Source organism: Oreochromis aureus, linkage group 19, assembly GCF_013358895.1.
Source record: "Oreochromis aureus strain Israel breed Guangdong linkage group 19, ZZ_aureus, whole genome shotgun sequence".
NCBI lineage: Eukaryota > Metazoa > Chordata > Actinopteri > Cichliformes > Cichlidae > Oreochromis > Oreochromis aureus.
In genome coordinates this window covers 23,705,257-23,724,267 of record NC_052960.1, presented here as the reverse complement: position 1 = coordinate 23,724,267, position 19,011 = coordinate 23,705,257, and the positions used below count along the sequence as shown (strand labels likewise).

The window sequence follows — 19,011 nt, the reverse complement described above, 5'->3', positions numbered from 1 at the left end:
TATTCTGACTGTAGTACATCATGGCTCATCAGTCAGTGCCAAAAGGTCTGCTGTGTCTCCCAGCACAGTCTCGAGAGCATGGAGAAGATTCCAGCAGACAGGCAGCTACTCTAGGAGAGCTGGACAGGGCCGCAGAAGGTCCTTAACTCATGATGAGCACTGCCAGAGCTACAAAATGACCTCCAGCAGGACACTGATGTGGATGTCTCCAAAACGATCAGAAACAGACTCGGTGGCTCAACAGTGAGCCCGATTGGCATTTGCCACAGCATAGAAGAATTGGTGCCCCCACTGACCCCTTCTTCTTTTCACAGGTGAGAGCAGGTTCACCCAGAGCTGCCTGCTACATCGTTCAGCATGGCTGGTTTGGTGACTGCTATTAGGTCCACCCATTCTCTTTCACTTGTTCACTTCACAGTTGTGGAGGGCTGGATCCTATCCCAGCTATTGTAGCAAGACACAGGGTAGACCCTGTCACAGGCTAACACAGAGACACAAGCATTCACACTTACAGCTATGGACAATTTACAATCACCAGTTAACCTAACCCCACTAACTAGATGTCTTTGGACTGTAGGAGGGAGCCCATGCAGATGTGCAAACATGCAAACTTCACACAGAAAGATCCAGGACAGATGGTGGAATCGAGCCCAAGAACCATCCTGTTTTAAGGCAGTGCTAGACACTACCCTAGGTATTGGCGTGAAATCCTTCTCAGACCTTCTCAGAGGAACCCAGGACCCACTGGTGCAGTGGGTCCTGGGTTCCTCCTGGTGCACAGCATTGCCTGGCCTCATGTGGCAAAAGTAAGCAGGCAGTAGTAACTGGAACTGCAATGAAAATCCATCATAACAGCCTTTCATGTCACTCTGCTCCGTCAACTTCGACTTATTGTAACACAGATTTGTTACTTTTCCTAGTCTTGACTTGTTTTGCCAGGTCGCATAGTAGAGCATTTGTAGGTCAGGTTAGCTTGCACGTTCAATTCGTATGTCAGTCTAGCAGGTCCTGGATTGTCCAGCCGAGCTCGTATCTTTCAAAGGGGCCTCGCAGGTGTCACGATGTCTGTCTGTGGGTTAAAAGCGTCGCTTTAGAAAGACAAAAAGTTTTCCCCACGTTCAGTTGTCAGATTGTGATCCACCCCTCCCATCTGCTGCTTCAAGTAAGATAAAAACAAATGTTGAGAATTATTATTTGTAAATACACTTTTCCCCGGGCCTGTTTTCAAATAATCACTGCTATTTTTAATGCCGCGGTTGATGTTTCCGAGCCCTCGAGCTAAGCGGCGGCAGGAGAGGCTGAGTGTCGCTGAGCTGCTGTGTTCTCACCAGCAATTATTCATCACCAGTCTTTCTCCATCTCTCCTTTATTCTTTCTCTCCCTTTAATCTCTGTGTCTGCCACTCCCTCCCTCCTTCTCGCTGCTTCCTTCTCACTCACTCCATGTCTCCTTTTGTTGCCATCTCTCACTCTCCTCTTTTCACTTCCTTCCTGATCTGTTTTTTTTTCTTTTTTGAGTCATGGCCCCATCTTCATTTTTCTTCCTTTTCCCCCTCATGTGTTGTTCATCCACTCTTCTCATTTAACCCATTTTTTTGTGTTTTTTCTTGTTGCCACCCCCTTTTAAGATGCAGACGTTCCATGTCCCTTATTTTGTGTCCCTTTCCTTTCCTCTTCTCATCTATTTCTGTCTTTGATCCCTCAACTTTTTCCTCTCTCCTTCTTTTCCTTTCTTCTTTCCATACTTCTCCTTTCCATTTTCTTCTCTTTCATCTCCACGTTCCCTGCATCTTTCTCCCCGTTTCCCCTCCTTTCCCAGTTCCATTCATCTCTCTTCTCCTCTGTCCTCTTTTTTCATTCCTCCCATATTCCCTTTCACACACAGCTCCCTCGTCTCATCTTTCACATCCTTCCCCTTTTTGTTTGTCTTTCCCCTCCCTTCCTTTCTCCTTCTCTTCTCATGTCTGCCTCCCCTCCTTTTTGCTGTCCATCTTTCTTTGATTCTTTCCCTTCCTAATTATTTTCCTCCATACATCACACACTTATGTTCATCTGTCATTTCTCAACTCTCCTGCTCATATCTCCTCTTTCCCTGATTCCTGGCACCACTCTTCCCTTTGATGCTCCGTTCTTCTCACTTTTCTCTGATCTTTCCTTCCCTTAAATCCTTTCCTCGCTCTCTCTCTCTTTTTTTTAATCTCCTTTTCAGTTTCTCTCACTCTTCCTCCCACTACCTTCCTTCCTGTCATCTCACCTTTCCATCTCTCTTTCTCTCTCTCACCTACTCTTGTTTTTAATCCCTGTCACGTCTGTTCTCCTCGTTGTTTCGGTCTTCTCTTGCCTCTCTCTTAATCCTTTTTTTCTTGTTGTCCTCTTTTGCTGTTCCTTCTCTGATTTATTTCTATTTATTCCTTCTCTTTTCTCCCTCTTTCGTTTCCTAAATGTTCCCAGTCCCACTCACTTAATTCCTTTCTCTCTTCTATCCTCCAATGCACCTCCTTTCTGCCCCCTCCTATCTATTCATCTCTCACTCTTTCTCTTCTCCCTCCCTACACCTCTCTCCCGTCTACCTGCTCCGACCCTGTTCTCTCTCCGCCCGAGGAGCTCCTATACGGTGTAAACAGATGATTAGGTGCTGTCCTTTGATTCCAAGTCTTTGACTAAATCCATCCTGATCATTATGACAGGCTGCACACTCTGCTCTGTAGCAGCTGGCTGATAATGAGACTTTTATTTTTCCTCTCTTTCTTTTTTCCTCCTTCACATTACAGCATTGGTGTTTATGAAACCATCCTCCCCTCTCCTCCTCCTCCTCCTTCTCCTCCTCATCATCATCATCTGACTCTAATTCCGAGTAAGCAGATATTGTTTGCAGACTTTACATGCGTCTGCCCATTTTCGGGTCATCCAGACTTTATTGCTTTCATCAAACAGTCTAATGTAATTATCTCTCCTCAGCTTTGATTCGGCTGGTTTTTCAGCAGAGCTGTCAGGGACAATAACGTCTGTGGGGGGGAAAGAAAAAAAATCCCCCCGTCGTGTTTCAGATTTGCTGAACAAAGGTTACACGGTGAGATGGAATTCTCAGAAATGCTGCATTTGTGTTTTTCTGTCACAGACGTCTTTTTTCCCCTTCTTCTCGTGTGTCGTTCTGACACATTATGACAATTAGGAAATGTGTCTCAGGGAAGTTTCTTCCATCAGTCCGTCTTTAGTTTCCTTCTTTATGCTGGCTTGTCAGATTCTGACTGATGATGATACCCACCCTCCCCTCCCCCCTCTTGTTATGTTAAAGGACTTCACTCATTAATAATCTGCAGTAAATCCATCATGTGAGGAAAATCCCTGTTTGCTCATGCGCTGTAGCTCCCAAACAAAAGGCCTTTAATATGATAGCTGTTGTCCAAGATGTTGCCAGTAGTGCAAAAATGCCTGTAAAGTAATATGTCTGCAGCAGTGGATGAGAGGAATTTTCTAAGATCTGTGACGTCTGATTGGCAAAGCTTGCCCTTTGTGATATGACAGAATAACCTACACATAACAGTAGCTACAAGCAGAAATGTGTCATCATAAAATGAATAGAAACAACTCAGCAGTCACAGGTGACTGTGACCAGTGGGAAGCAGCTCAGATCAATCATGGGCTTGTTTGTCTTTATGATGCTGTTTTGTCTTGTAACTAATATGCTGAAAGTGTTTGGAAGCACCAATGGACACTGCAGAGCTCTGATTATCTTTAATACTTACTGCCACCATATTGCAGCACCGTTGCTGGAATGTGAGTGTTCATATTGCACATGTATTTCTTTCTTTATTTAAACATTTCTGTCAGTAAGTGTAGTAACTACCATTGTACATATAGATGTGATTTAATCCTGCGTATGCACATGCGTCATGTAAACAAACTTTTTAATGTGGAAAAATGGCAAAATTTGAAATAAAGATAGCTCTCCACCTGCAAAGCCTTCTTCCCTATAATGCTGCCACATTATGGGTTCAATAGGGTTTAAAAAGGTAAGTAGCAGCCAGGTCCTGCTAATCAAAAGCACTTGATTAATTGCTTATCAGCAAGTGTGAGCGCTTCTGTAAATGAAGATGTTTTGACAGATTTCTGGACTGGACATTCAGGTTTGTGTCAGCACAACGCTCCAATCTTCACTCGACTGGACACGCCAGCAAGTTCATCCTGAGCTCAGACTGTGCAATGATCAGAAACTGCAAAAACTACATCTCAAACTTACATCTCAGACTCTACAGGACTCAGTTAGCACGTTACATGTTAAAGTTCATGTTCAAGTGTGGCTTATTTTTGAAATATTGCAAGGAGAAAGGCTCTCCGCTTTAAAAAGAATCTGCCAACACAGTTTACTTCAAGTACTTCAAGTATCTCAAGTACTTCAAAAGTAGAGATGTTTGGTCAACATGAATAGCACCACATTTGGTGAAAACACAGCATATCAGCATAAACATCCTATAGTAATTTTCAACACAGTAGTAGAGAAGTAATGGTTTGGACTCGTTTGCAGCCACAGGTCCTGAGCACCTTATAGTCACTGAGTTGACCATGAACTCCTCTGTAAAAAGTAATCTAGAATTACATGCGAGGCCTTCTGTCTGACAGCTAAAACTTGGCAGAAATTGTGTCATACAATGATCCTGAGCACAGCAGCCAATCTACAGCAGAATGTCTGGGGTAAAAGGATGAAGGTCAAAACCAGACTTAACTGATTTCAATGAAAGGCTGTGTTGGGACCTTCAGAGAGCTGCGTATAGATGAATGACTGCAAACTTCAGTAAACTAAAGAGTGGGCCAACTTTCATCCACAATGATGTGAGAGACTGAAAGCCGTACTAAAGAAAGAGGCTCAACCTGAAGTGATTGTGCTGAAAGATGCTTCTAGAATCTTTTGAATGACGTTTTCACAGGACTCAAAACAGGATATGAAGCCAACTCTCCCTGGTGAAAGTCCTATACAGCAGTTTATCAAGCTTCTGAGACAGACCTGTCCGAACCAGGTGAGCCATCATTAGAAATATAAATCAGTGACCTCAACAGAAGCAAGATTTCTCCAGCTCAGACTAATTGATAAACAGCATTTTGATATTTCATTATGGATTTTATGGTCCAGTAGCAACAAAAACAGCTTGCTGACCTTTGATTTCAGAGAATCTGTTTCGTCACTTAGCATTTAGTTTGTTTTGAGCTTATTTTGATCTCTTTAAATGTAATAATTCTACAGTTGAGTTTAAGTAGCCATAAAGTGTCACAAGTCAGTAAGCACTCTTGCAGATATTTGTTTCTGCACTTCAGAAGTCAGTTTAGGACATTGTGCAGTACTTAGCTGGGCGTTGGTGGTCAGATTTTTAGCTTTTTATCAGCCTTCAGCACTAGCAGCAGCAGCCACAGACCTAACAGCTCCAGTATGTGGGACAGCAGGAGGTCTGTCCCACATAGCTGCTGACCCAAAACATGGAGAACGGCACCAATTACAGCCGCAATATGCAAAGCACAGGTGGCGCACACGTGCAGCTGGAGTCTCAATTTGGAAGGATGACGGGCTGAGCCTTTTTCTTTAGCCAAACAGCAGCTTTCAGAAGATGTTGTGAGGTGATTTCTAGTTATATTTGGCTACTGTCAGGCTTTATGGTGTGTGTGGGTTGCTGATTTTCCAAAAACCACAGCATCGAGTGTTTCTGTGGCTATTTCCAGCTGCAGTGTGCCTCACCTCGGCTGCCTCACAAACACATCCTTGCATTATAGCCTTAAGGTATAGAGTAGTTTAGAAGAAACACCAATTTGCTCTAGGTTTATTTACACCAGGGGTCTCATTTATTAAAGTTTCCTGATGCTCAAGTTTGGGCTCAAAGTTGTGCTTTGTAAAGTTTTCATGTCAGAATTAGCTCCTCGGTGATTTTCTCTGACATATCAAAAGCAAAACTTTGGATAAAATCCTTTTTTATTTTTACTCAAGGTATGAATTTTATAGACATCATATATATGGTATTCACCGTGTAGTATATACACTGTACTATAACATCTTTACAAATCACGCCCTGTGTGTGATGAAACATGGATTTTTAACTGGATGCCAAGGGGGAATACAGAGAGCTGAACTCAGATCGAGGTCAACAGTCACATCTTGTCAAGGGACCCAGAAATTTCTAGACAGGTGAAAAAAGTCCCCCCTTTTACAAGAAAGTGGTCAGAATTCACCTCCATTTACAATGTCATCTTTATTTCTGGAAGTGACACATGTCACATCAGGGATTCTGCCGGCGCAGACGAACAGGGAGCAGGTTGGTCGGTCACCTCACGGCACCGCGATGCACGCTGACTGATAAAACACAGGACAAATCAAAACAGGGCGCTCGGCTGGTGACACGTCATGATATGAGACAGAGGCTTTGTGCAAAGCAAAGGGGGCCCTCAGACTCGCTGATGTGTTGGAACGTACACAGATGAAGTTTTGGTGATTTTTCTTATGTGAAAACATAAAAGCGCCAGTTCACCCAAACGACAAAACAAACACACCTCACTTGAATGCAGAGAGGTGATTTCATGTGTCTGAGCACTGGGCACACATCTTTTTATCCTCTGCCAGACTCCACAGGAATGTGTCCTTCCATCAGCAGTTAGTCGTCATTAGTTACTGTGGATAATCCCAGATTAAAACAACACCAAACAGATACATTTTCTATCTGTTCATTGCTCCCTTTGCACCAAATTCATTAATGGGGCCTCTGCATATATAATATATAATTATACGACTTTTTTTTACACAACATTTTACTAATTTAAACAATAATAACACATTTTAATTCAACTTAATTAATTGTTAATGTAACATTTAATGGTGCTTAATTAATCATATTCCACTAAAACAGGAACTTTTGAGTTATAGTAAATACTTCCTCAGTAGGAGTCGTTAATTTAGTAGGACTCCTTCACTGACAGTTTGACTACCTGTCTTTAGGAAAAGGGCTGCAGGGCAGCTTTACCAAAATCCATTTATATACTGCTTATTCACAATCCATGGGAGGGTTCTTCTCAGTGAATCCGAAGCAGCTAAAGCGCCAATTGACATGCTCTGTGAGATCTGCCCATCTATAAGATATTTTTGGCTTCTAGTTCATCTTTAAGAAGTCAGTAAAAACAGCAAATAGTTTTTTAACCATTAATAAATCCACTGTAGTACAGTTTGAGTACCTATATCTTTGTCTGAAACTGCTGTCGGCAACACAATGTTTAGCATATTGTGGAGAGAACTGCCTGATGACTGTGCACGAGCTTTTAAGCATCTTCTGTTTGAGCTGACTTTTACCAGAAACTGCCTTCTAAAGTCTTTGTACCCTAACTGCTCAGCTGTAAACAACTGGCAAACATACCGACCAGCTGGTAAATGCAGTGAAGTATTTAGCTTATAAACACATTTCCCTTAAGAGCCACAATATCCCTAAATGACAATTATATGTAATTTAAATTAAAACGTCTTCCAGGGGCCAGACTATACTAGGTATACTTTTAAATGTAATGCAGATGAAATTTCACCCACCACCCTCTTTTACCCTCATAGTAAACTTTTTTTGACAACATCAAGAAAAACTGAAAATGAAGACATGTTTGGAAAGTAGAGTTATCGCAGAGCTGTTATACTGGATTGAAATGGATTTTCACAGGTATCCATAATGAACCGACCAGTGAGTATTCTCTTCTAAAAGCCGAGCATCGCATTAGTTCTGGCAGACTGCTAAGTCGAGCTCAGCTAGTAATCCTGGTTGCAGTGCCTCTGCAAGCTGCTTTGCAACACACCTCCACTGCAGCTCCTCCTTTTCTCCCCGCCTTCTGGCTGTTCAAACCTACGCACCGGAAGGGCAGGGATGTGTGCTCTCCCTGCTTTACGCTTTCCATGTAAGTGCATATAAATGGGCTGCACTATTTTCACTAAAGCGGTCTTCTATATATCCATGTGACTTTTTGAGAGTGAGAATATTTGTGATTTGAGTGAACTGGTTCTTTAAAATAGTACAACTGTTTCCCCACACCTGTTAAAACACATTGAAATGACATGAGCATCACTGAGGAAGTATAAACTTGTGTCCTTCTTGTAGAATTCGCCCGGCAAAGTGGAACGTCCTTATCTGGAGTTTCTTAGGTCCATCATTTCCTCATCGCAGCTGATTTTCATTGTGTAAAAATCAGCATTGTTTAGCAATGCAGGTGAATAAACTGTATTCTGTGGCAGTACTGAAGGTTGTCCCTACACCCCACAATATATTTCTGCTCTCGAGCGCCTCCTGTAGACATGTCTGCTCCACCACGCAGAGCTGTGCTTGTACAGTGCAAATTCTTCACCGTCCCACGCTGAACGTAGATTCCTGCAGGTAGCAGGCGAGTTACTGCTTCCATCCCACAAAGACAGATGCATCCAGCCATCCATTCAAATGTGCACTGACTAAAGCCAACCGTATCCCTCTTTACCAACAAAGCATGAATGGTCACACACTTGTCAATACATATCTGTATTTTCTGCACTTACTTTTGAAAAAATATAAACTTGTCTCAACATCTTTCCACTTCACATGATTGTGTCTTTTTTTTAAGTTCTATAAAAGGATCAGATCCAAGATATTTTGTAGGCCTTCACACTTAAAGCTTAATGAATGACTATATGAAGAGTCCCCTTCCAAAGTGAGGTATCCACCATTTGAAAAAACATGTACAAAGTACATTAAAGTAATGTAGGTCCTTGTGTGATGACATAATACACTTCTATCTTCTTTGAATGGTAAATTTTAAACTTAAATTTCCTATTTTATATATATTTATATATATATATTTATATATTCTTTGTTTTGGAAATGAACTCTTCATACCTGAAACATAGAGCACGACAACGATCAAAGAATTTTCACTGCGATTTGACTCGATGTGCTTCCATCTAACATCCCGGGTAGCAAAACGAACAGTTCGAAATTTAAAATGTGCGTTTCGAAGAAATAAAGAGCGAAGCTGAGCAGCCAGAGTGCCGCATGTGGACGAAAAACACACACACACACACACACTCCAGCTTAAATTTCGTGTAACACGTCATCACAGTTCATCTGCGAGAAAAGTCTTAACATTGAGTATTTTTCTTTTACATCAAGGAATGTTCAAGAACAAAAGAAAAGAAAAAAATTGTGCTGTTTTATATGTATATATTTAATAGTTTTCCTGCACTGGGTCATCAGTGTCTTTTGCTGTACACCTTCTGATCTCGCTGGCCGTTTTCACCGTTTGGATGTTATTTTCAGATGAAGTGAAGTCTGCTTGTATGTGTGTGTGTGTGTTGTGTGGAAAAGTTTATGTTTGGGCAGGTGTGAAGCAGGAAATGAGTTGTGTACTTCCTCTTGATCCCCTCCCCCCTCCACTGTAGTGGTACACACTCAGGTGTTCTTCGCAAGGGTGTGGGCTGCACAACACATCTGCTCTGAGTCATGATTCACAAATAGAGATTAAGTGTGATTTTTGTGACAGAAAGGGAGAGGGGAGTAGGGTAAGACGAAGCTGACCCTTTCCCTCACCGTCACGTGACACATAGAAAATGGCTGTTTTTTTGTTGTGTTTTTTTCATCTGGTGCCCCAACCCCTCCCCCTTGGATCTTGACATTTGTCTTTGGAGGCCGGGCAAACCGAGGCCTCTTACGGACTGGAGAGCACGAGGAACAGCAAGCCCAGGCCGAGCAGCGGCATGGAGAGGCAGACGGGCTCAGCTCCGTGGTCCAAAAGGCCCGGAGAGGGAAGAGTGGAGTCTCCATCGTCGTCCCACAATCTGTCGTTCTCGTTTACCTGAAAGAAAACATGTAAATCTGTGTCTGAAACATCCATTTAGGTTTAACAAGAATACAACAAAATCTGTTGAAACATATCTTCAGCGATTTCATGAGCAGCTATGTGGTTATAATGGCCAAATTTTCCACATCCACAGTTGAAAAATAAGATAAGCAATGCCAAGGACATAGCCACTTATCAACCTGATGCAATTTCACAGCAAGAAATGGCTTTTTTTGGCTGCAGACGTATTCAGAGTAAACTCTTCAATCATCATCATTTTTCCCCCCTTCATTCTCTTGATTTATGCAAACACATAATAGCTGTAACACTACAATTAATATCCTATCTGTGTGGCGTTTGCATATTCTCCTTGAGCCCGTGTGGGTTCCCTCCGGACCCTCCGGCTTCCTCCCACAGTCCACAGACATGCATGTTAGGCTGATTGGTGATTCTAAATTGGCTGTAGGTGGGAATGAGAGCGTGTGTCTGTCTCTCTGCGTTAGCCCTGTGATATACTCGACACCCGATCCACGAATACCCAGCCTTATGACAGCACGCATTAAATTCAAGCCCCACCGTGACCCTGAAACAGATAACTCATCTTGGGGTAAAATACTATTACATTTAAATAAACAAGTTTTAACCTTTCAACATCCATCAGGCCATTAGTGAGCTTATAACAGATAAACTGTGTCACCAATATGTATGAAACTATGTATTAAAAGGAAATTGGATAATAAAATCACAACTTCCTACTTAAGCATAAGCATTTTGAATTTAATCAAACAAACAAACAGGACGAAAACGCGTTAATTAAAATATTTAATTAGAAATTGGGTGTTTTCCCCCCACTCCTACCTCTCGTACCTCATTTGTGAGGTACTAAAGACTGGAGCTGTTTTGCTCAACAGTTTAAAAACAATGTGACAGGATATTGTTTGGTCATATCTGCTGTTACGACTCTGAGGCGGCTGTCCAGAATTAACTTACAGACACAATTAACTTTGACTGGTGTCAAGTCAGTCGTATGTTATCCAAACCTCATTTGACATTCGGCTATCAGGCGACAAAACATTTATGTTCAACAGAGTCTCTTTACCGTACTGTTAGCTCTACTGCGGTGAAAGGATGATACAGACTGTTGAAACAATTGCATGTGGGGCACACCGTTCAGAGGACTCGGGGCAAAAAGATATAATTTGGGTTTTGGCCATTTTTCTGCAGCTTTTCCCCTGGAACTAAGTAAGTGGCCTACTTATAAATTTAGCTTGTGAAGTTTATTTATATCTGTTGCCAGACTGTCAATTATGTTATCTACTGCATTATTTTTTTGGGTTCCCATTTGGAGCATAATGCATGGAACAAATTTCTTTTCCCTGATGTAAATTACATAATTTATAAATTTCTCCTCATTATTAAAATCTGCAATACTGTGTGCATGTTTAATGCAAAACAGGCTGTTCACATTAAAATTTATGTCCAACAGAATTCAGTAGTTGTTTGCTTTATGACTGTATTGTATAGACTTTGTTAATGGGGTTTACAGAACCTGGTAATGGTGTGAATGTAGGAGCAGTTTCTGTATGTTCAAGCTGACGGTGTACACACAGGACGAAAAGAAAACCATCCTGGACACTCCAAAGCCAGGGACAACTCAAACCTCACAGTTATCCGCTCCTTGGATTGTCGGATTTCTAGAGCTGCAAAGTCATTCTGCTGATTTTGCTGCTGTGTCCGTGTGCTATACAGTTGGTATGTAAAAACAACAATGGGCATCTACAGACTTTTTTAAACTCATAAGTATTTAAAAAAACATACAGTGATACAGTCATGATATCCTTCAATTTTAAGTTTCACATATCAGGACATAATAAAAATCAGCTGGTCCTTAGCAGGTTCTGAAGTTGTCTGAATACAAACTAAGAAAAACAGCACAGGACATATTACACTGTTACTGTTTATTCAAGAAAAACTAAACCCAAAAAATCTGCTTGAATCAGTCAAATAACTTAATTTTTTTCTGTATGACTTTTTCAGTCTCCCACATCATTGCAGAGCGATTTTGGCCTAATCTTCATTGCAACTTCCCACAATGGCACAACAAACAGGGTGAAGTCTTTCACATTGCAACATCTTTTTCTTTCTCAGCCATTCTTTTGCAGATTTGCTGCTATGCTTGGTGTGATTGTCTTGTTGCATGACCAAATTTGGGCCAAGCTTTAGCTATGAATTTAACTAACCTTAGCATTCAGAGGAGTTCAGGTCTTACTGTATGGCTGCAAAATAAACCCAAATCACACCCACTCCACCACCGTGCTTTACTGTTCACATGAGGTGTTTTTCCTGATGTATATACATCTCCTCTGTGGTTTCCTCAGATGCAACAAACCTAACCTGTGCTGTGTTCATAATTTGTACTTGTTCAGTCTTTTTCTAGTTTTACTGTCACGAACTTAAACATCTGACATGCTAACCGAGGGCGGTAGAGTACGAGATGAGTAGAGAATGAACAATGCTTGTCTAAGATCATTGCTGATGTCATCTAAATGGTTAGGGGGTGAGGGGGGAAAGAGAAAATAAAGAAAGCGTAGAGAGATAAGAAAAACAGATTAGGGAGCGAGAATAGAAAAATTCAATGACACGCTGCGTTTCTGTGGAAACACTTGGAGAGTGAAAAGTGGTGAGTGGAATTAATCAAGTGCATTTGATTAGCAGCACTGGCTGCTACTTACTCTCTTTAATTCCTATGGAAACAGTAAAGGTGTACTTAGATTTCCACGCACTGCTTTTGTATTTTTCCCTCAGTTTTTGTTAAATAATTAATGACATTCTGTAATACTTCATGTGTTATTGTTCATCTGAAGTTGTTTTTACCAAATGATGTCGATTTTTTTAGTCTCATTAACTAAAACCTTGATGTAGTTTCTTTTTTTTCCACCATGGCTGACCTGTTTGTCAGGATTAATGCTATTAAATGTTTTTATCTATGTGGAAGTGAAAAATGTATCAACAAAGAATTAACAATTAACCAAATGTTTGCTTTAATCTGAGATGTTCTCGCACTTTCTGAGTTTCTGGCTCGATTAAATTTCATTTTGTTTTAGTTGCAAATGAGTTTTTTTTTTGGAGTAATTCCTAAACAACATTACATTTTAAAAAATGTCTTTTTGACATTTTTAAGAACATAATTATTTACGTATAGATGCTTTGATTCACGTTACATGTTAATTCCTTGTTTTACATACATATTTGCACACTATGTCATCTGTAGGTTTGGTATTTTGTGCTCCAGTTTCATTTGTTTACCTTTGTTTAAATCAATTGATATCATTTACTCTCCATGTGTTCTTTTGTTTTGTTTTTTGCTTGGCTATGTGCTCAATCGATCTAATGACAACACTGCAATCAATAAAGTTAAAGCGAATGTTAAAGATGCCTCAGTTCACTCGTACCTCACAGGTTAGTCTCCGCTGAGCTGGAGAGGCCGGTCAGTGTATTGAGTTAATGAGTCAATAATAGCTTGTCACAGGATATAAAGCACATATAAAATAGAAACCGCAGCATGAGCATGCTTTATCGTTTATTGGACTCATATTTCCTGCAAAACTTCATATTTAGACATTAAAAATATCTTTACTCAGTGCCAATTACTATTAGCAGCCAATTTTCAGGCATATAGGGGAAAGGGGCAGTTTTTCCAGAGATTCTGGTATTTACTAAGTAAAAGCAAGCACACAAGTGATTTTAAAAGGCAAAGAAAAGCTTCTTGATTTTCGTTCTTGATGCTTCTTGACCCACTGAGGACACCTAGAATTCGGACGCTCAAATAAAGAAGTGAATTTTCTGCACGAGATGCCAAATAAACTCTCTTCATCTCAACTTCTCTGTGACCCGGTGCTGTGTGAAATATCCAGGCTGTGTAAATCCCATCCATCTGCCGCTCCCACTAAGTTAAAACAAACACTTAAAGATATCTGTGGCTTTATGACCCGACTCTCAGAGAGGCCGTCTCCATTAGCGCGTGTGTTTGGAGAAGGCCGTACATCATATTTTCAGTCTTCCATCTCGTCTCACCTGAGTAGGTATCTGTGCTCGCAGAATGTTCTGCTCTGTTTCCATAGCGATGCCCGGGGCAGTGGTTGCCAAGTGTGGGCTATGGTTGTCCGTTGCTGGACTGGACACTCCAGGCTGACTGGCCCCCGTTTTCACATCCGATCCGTTTCCAAAGGCCTGAATGGCATTTTCTGGAACAAAAGAGCAGCCGCAGATACACTGACACCACTGGAGCTTAATAGATACATTCATGCTGAAAAATCAGGAGACTTTGATCATTTTTACATGAGTCATCACCTCAAGTGTTCTTTTGCTTTTTTTTCCTGCATAACTCTTTTGATTGTGATTGGCCACTTTATAACTACGTACAAGAGGCCCAAAATTGCAAGGTGGTCAACTTTGCATTGTGACTCATCAGGCTTGTTGAGCTGAAGCATTAATTTCACCCTGGATTTGGCAGCTCAACGCAAAAAAAGAAAAAAGAAGCAGCTACCACACACAGGAAGGAAAACCTTAGTAGTTTAAAAAGAAACGTGTAAAATGTCCCTAAATAAGCAATGAATGCTTCAGCCACGGTTCACAGTTTTCAAATTTACACATCTTGGTTCTTTGCTGGGCCACCGGTGTAAGGAGCTACCTGTGTTATTCACACCTGGGGAATCAGTTTCAGTGTGTTATTCCTCAGGCGATCAAAAAAAAGCAAACTTGTGCTCTGTCTGGTGTTAAACAAGACAGAAAGAAAGAAAGTGTGAGCCAAAACTCACTTTTTTATGTAATAGACGTAAACAAACTATGGAAAAATGCCCGAGATACAGATGGAGGCTTTGGTTTTAATTACGTCAATCTGTGAGGCAAGGGCTCCAGCAAGTCAGATGTAATGCAGGAACATGTAACAGCAAAATGAGAACTATAATCACGTTATAAAATAATTATTAATTAATTGCCTGGTTGCTAAGTCTCTTAGCTACCACTTAGCTATTCTAGTGTACTGGTTTTCCTGCTGGTTTTCTCCAAACTAAAGATGTGTCCATAAATCTCACAATATTCACTGCTTATTATAAGGAAATCATTGCAAAATAAATACATGAATAAATAATGTGTTGCTTCTGGTTGCAGTGCAGGTTTGCAAGGCCAAAAAGTACCCACACTACACTATTATCACCTTGGTAAAGTTGTTCGTGTGAGACAGATGACTAAAAAAGAAGGGACTGGTAGTTAGGAAGTTATGGTGCGTGTAAGTGAAACTGACAGTTAGGAACAAATTATGGTGCATGTGGAGAGAACGGTGTTTAAGTAAGAGGCAAAAAATACAGTGTCTGTGAGAAGGAGTCGTATTATGTAGAAAATAGCGGGAGAAGCTGAATAAGGCAGATCTTGAGTAGCAGTGCATAATAACAGTTGTGCATGTGTCTTCTAATAAGTGAAATGATCACCTTTGTTGTTTTGGGGCTGGATATATAAATGATGTTAGCGCACAAAAAACACGTGCATGTTCTTTCTGCCACACAAAGTATTTATGACAGGAATAATGTGCAGACTACACACAACTCAGACCGCACACATGCTTTTTGGAGAGAGTCAGGTCTGAAAGGATGCAGTGGAGCTAGAAATTTAAGACAAAATTTAATATGAAAATAAAACAAACAAGTAGTCAGGGCTCGAGTTTCTTATATATATTATTTTTCTATTTGCAAACACACTTACTTATATTAATATGCATAATTTATCCACATGGACTTTACTGCAAAGAATTTAGTGTTCACTAAATTGTATGAGGCCACTGTTGTTATCATTATTATTGGTAACTGCGACACTATAAATAGCTGAAGCCATACTTAATGCTTCCCTTGTGTGAATGGATGTACTTTTTAGCCTCTCTTTTGTAGCACTCATTTGTTTTCTCTGAATTTACACAGTCTCGCACATCTTTATTGTTTTCATTGCCGTGTTTTATAACTTGTGGCACAAACAATGCAAATAATAGGCGAACGGAGTCTCTACATTTATTTTGAGGCCAGAGATGGGAGTAGAAATGAGGCTTGTGCACAGAATGCATATGCACATGTGACCCCAAGTGTCTGGAGGACTGAAAACACCTCCTGCAGCAATGGTTGGAGCCGGCTAGGAGTTATCTTAGCTTGACTGGCGCGGCTGTGTGTGTTGAATTCATTGAGAGAAAATTTGATTTACAGCATTTTTCTTTGTTGACTCAACGTTTCTGCGCCATATAAATTTAGATTTTTTTGTTTCTCCTTGCAAACATATCCCAGCTCCAACTTCTTAGTTTCACTTAATCAGGCTTCCCATAGCAACAACCCAGAGCCTTGAATCCTTCTGAGTTGTACTTAACATCAGATCTAGTCCTGGAACTAAAAGTCCTTTATGCTTTGTTTAAATTCATGCCTTGTGCAATGTATAATCAAGACGGACTTTATACTCACAATGTTTGATTTTATGCACAGTGATTGATTTTAAAGTAAGGTCAAATTACACAAAATTATGCAGCAGGATTTTCATATTTTCCAGTGTTTTCATTCACTCAGTAAAAACCAAGGACATACACTCTCAGACCCTCTCAACCTGGCAGGATTCTCTCTTTAGTAAAATAAGAGCACCACACAGGGTCATGGGCGGTGGAGCGCCAACGCACACAAACCATCACAATACGTGCTGAAAGTGCTCCACTGCAGTAATACAAGTGAAATGTGGAAATTAATCTCATGGTGAAATGTTAGAAATAGATGAGTGTGTTAGACGGTGGGGTTTTAATGAACAAACTGATTGGACAACATTTGTTTTTAATAAAGGACACACCTGTGGTGACTTGTAGGACAATGTTATGAAAGAGCAGAGCGGTGCTTGTTGATTAGCGAGAACAAGAGGGTTCATTGATTGGCATTGGTGGTTAGTGGCCCCGCACTTAACACTTGAGAGGAGAACGAAGGGCCAACGCTGTGCAAAGTTTCTCTATACGGCATAATTAAACTTGCCTCAGTCCCACTTGAGAATACACTGAAGTGCAGCGTCCTCTGCATGCGGCATCGCAAGTTGGGAATGTGAAGTAATGACTAAACACAGAATAGCAGCTGAGTCATAACATCCAATCACCACACAATGGTGAGGTTAAATAGGTTTTTATGCAGTAGCCGGCAGCAACAGTGAGCAATTATGTTTAACAAAAGCACAAAAAAGAAAAGTAAAAAGGTCTTTGATGCTTTTCTTGTCTTATCGACCACCAAAAGCGCTTTACAATTCAAACCTCATTCACCCACAAAGTGTTTTGATTTCATATTATCTTTATCGATATGGGGGTTCGGTATCGTGCCCCAAAGACGTCCGATTACAGGATGACCCGCTCTGTCATCCACTGACACCACCTGCCACAGCTTGTGTCAGTTCAAATGCAGATTTAATCACAATTGTAATGGTAGCATTTTCTTATAGCTGTAAGCTTTTAAAGTGTGTTTGATAGATGGTTGGGATTCTGAAGTACTGCATATTTATTTGTACTGTATAAATGTTGAATGGCACACAGCATTTTTAACTAGCTCACACCAAGTGGAACATTTAACATCTAAAGAGCCAGATACTGGATGTTAACATCACGTTTTCAGCAACTTCAGATGTGTAAAGTTATCCATCCAGCAAAGAAAAGATGCTGAAAATGATGCGCTAACAATCATAATGTTTAAAAACTGAAATGTGAAAAAGCACATCAGGTCTTAAATGTTATGTCCCTTAATGTGTTGGTTGGTTGAAAAGGGAAACTCAGCATAGGCACAATACCACACTGCTATACAGCTCTAGCATGCAAAAGGTTCTGTCCAAAGCCTAAATCAGCTCCTCATGCAGCAAACAATGAGTCATAATACTATTAGAATCTAAAATTTAGATACAGATTTATATGCATTGCAAAAAATGTATTTTCATTTTTTAAAACCAGTGGCGTGTAACACTGGTCTGTGTAGCTGAAGAGGATGTAGTACAGTATGGATCTCTACTCAGAACATTTTACAAGCCAATAAAACGTCACTCAAATGGAAACCACAGTGGAATGTAAGATTTCTACTAAAATGTAACTTTTGAAACAAATGTAACTTGACTTGAGTGTGGACTGCTACAGTGGTGTGAAAAAGTGTTTCGCCTCTTCCTGACTTTCTATATTTTTTCTATGCTTGTCACACTTAAATGTTTCAGATCATCAAACAAATGTAAATATTAGACAAAGACAGCAGACAAGGTCTATTCCACTTTGTCAGGCAGGTCCTATTTAAGGGATTTCTTGATGGAGAACAGGTGTGGCAGTAATCAGGCCTGGCTGTGGCTAGAGAAATTGTACTTAGCTTTCCAAAGATGTGATAATATGTTAAGACCCTTTTAGTTAAAAACTTTCTCAGTACAGTGTACAGTGTGCCCTAGTGAAGGACAAAGAAAGAGAGGAAAGCTTAAAAAACTATCAGCTGATTAAAAGTATTTTAAGAAGCAGGAAAAAAAACTATGAAAGACCTGACACATGACCTGAGAGATACACCTGGCCCTTCAGTTAATCTATTATTTGCTAAAGCATCACCAGAAAAGGTCTCAGTGGAAGGATGGCAAATGCAGATATGTTAAATTACACAAGAACTGGACTGAAAATCTGTGGAAACAGGTCGTCAGTATGTAAGGAGGCCAAGAAGGTTCAACATTGAGTGTCCAGAGACGTCTATAAAACACTGTGGAGGCTCCGTCATGGTATCAGGATGCATTCAACCAGTGGTTTTGGTAATTTTGTCAACAAGTGATTGAATTATTACTGCAGAAAAAGTATCACCACCCTTTATCCACCATATAATACCTGGAAAACATCAAATCTTTTGAGCACCGTGTATAAATTAATACCTGTAAACCTCAATGAAGTGAAGCAATGCTGTAAAAAAGACTGAGCCACAAAGATAAACTAATAAAATATCAATTACTTCAAAAAACTACTTCAAGTTAGTAGTACCAAAGGTGCTTCTGCAAGCTACTGAGTCATGGGGTGTACTTAGTTTGACAGAAGGCTACGGAGTCGTGTGAAAACTTACTTTTTCACACAAATATACATATCAAAGATCAGGCTTACATTATGTGTACTTCCACAGACTACTGCCTGCCATCCATTGTC

General features: G+C 40.5%; 1 protein-coding gene across 1 annotated transcript in view; it reads right to left on the bottom strand.

The window, feature by feature from the left end:
* Window positions 1–5,962: 5,962 nt before the first annotated feature.
* gfra4a (GDNF family receptor alpha 4a) overlaps window positions 5,963–19,011 on the bottom strand; it is a 157,804-nt gene continuing 144,755 nt past the window's right edge. Inside the window, exons 8-9 of the mRNA XM_039602997.1 lie at window positions 13,887–14,056; window positions 5,963–9,827 (exon numbers count right to left, since the gene is read on the bottom strand). Of these exons, the coding sequence (XP_039458931.1) occupies window positions 9,681–9,827; window positions 13,887–14,056 (317 nt within the window). The 3' untranslated portion in view covers window positions 5,963–9,680. The remainder of the gene's footprint in view (window positions 9,828–13,886; window positions 14,057–19,011) is intronic.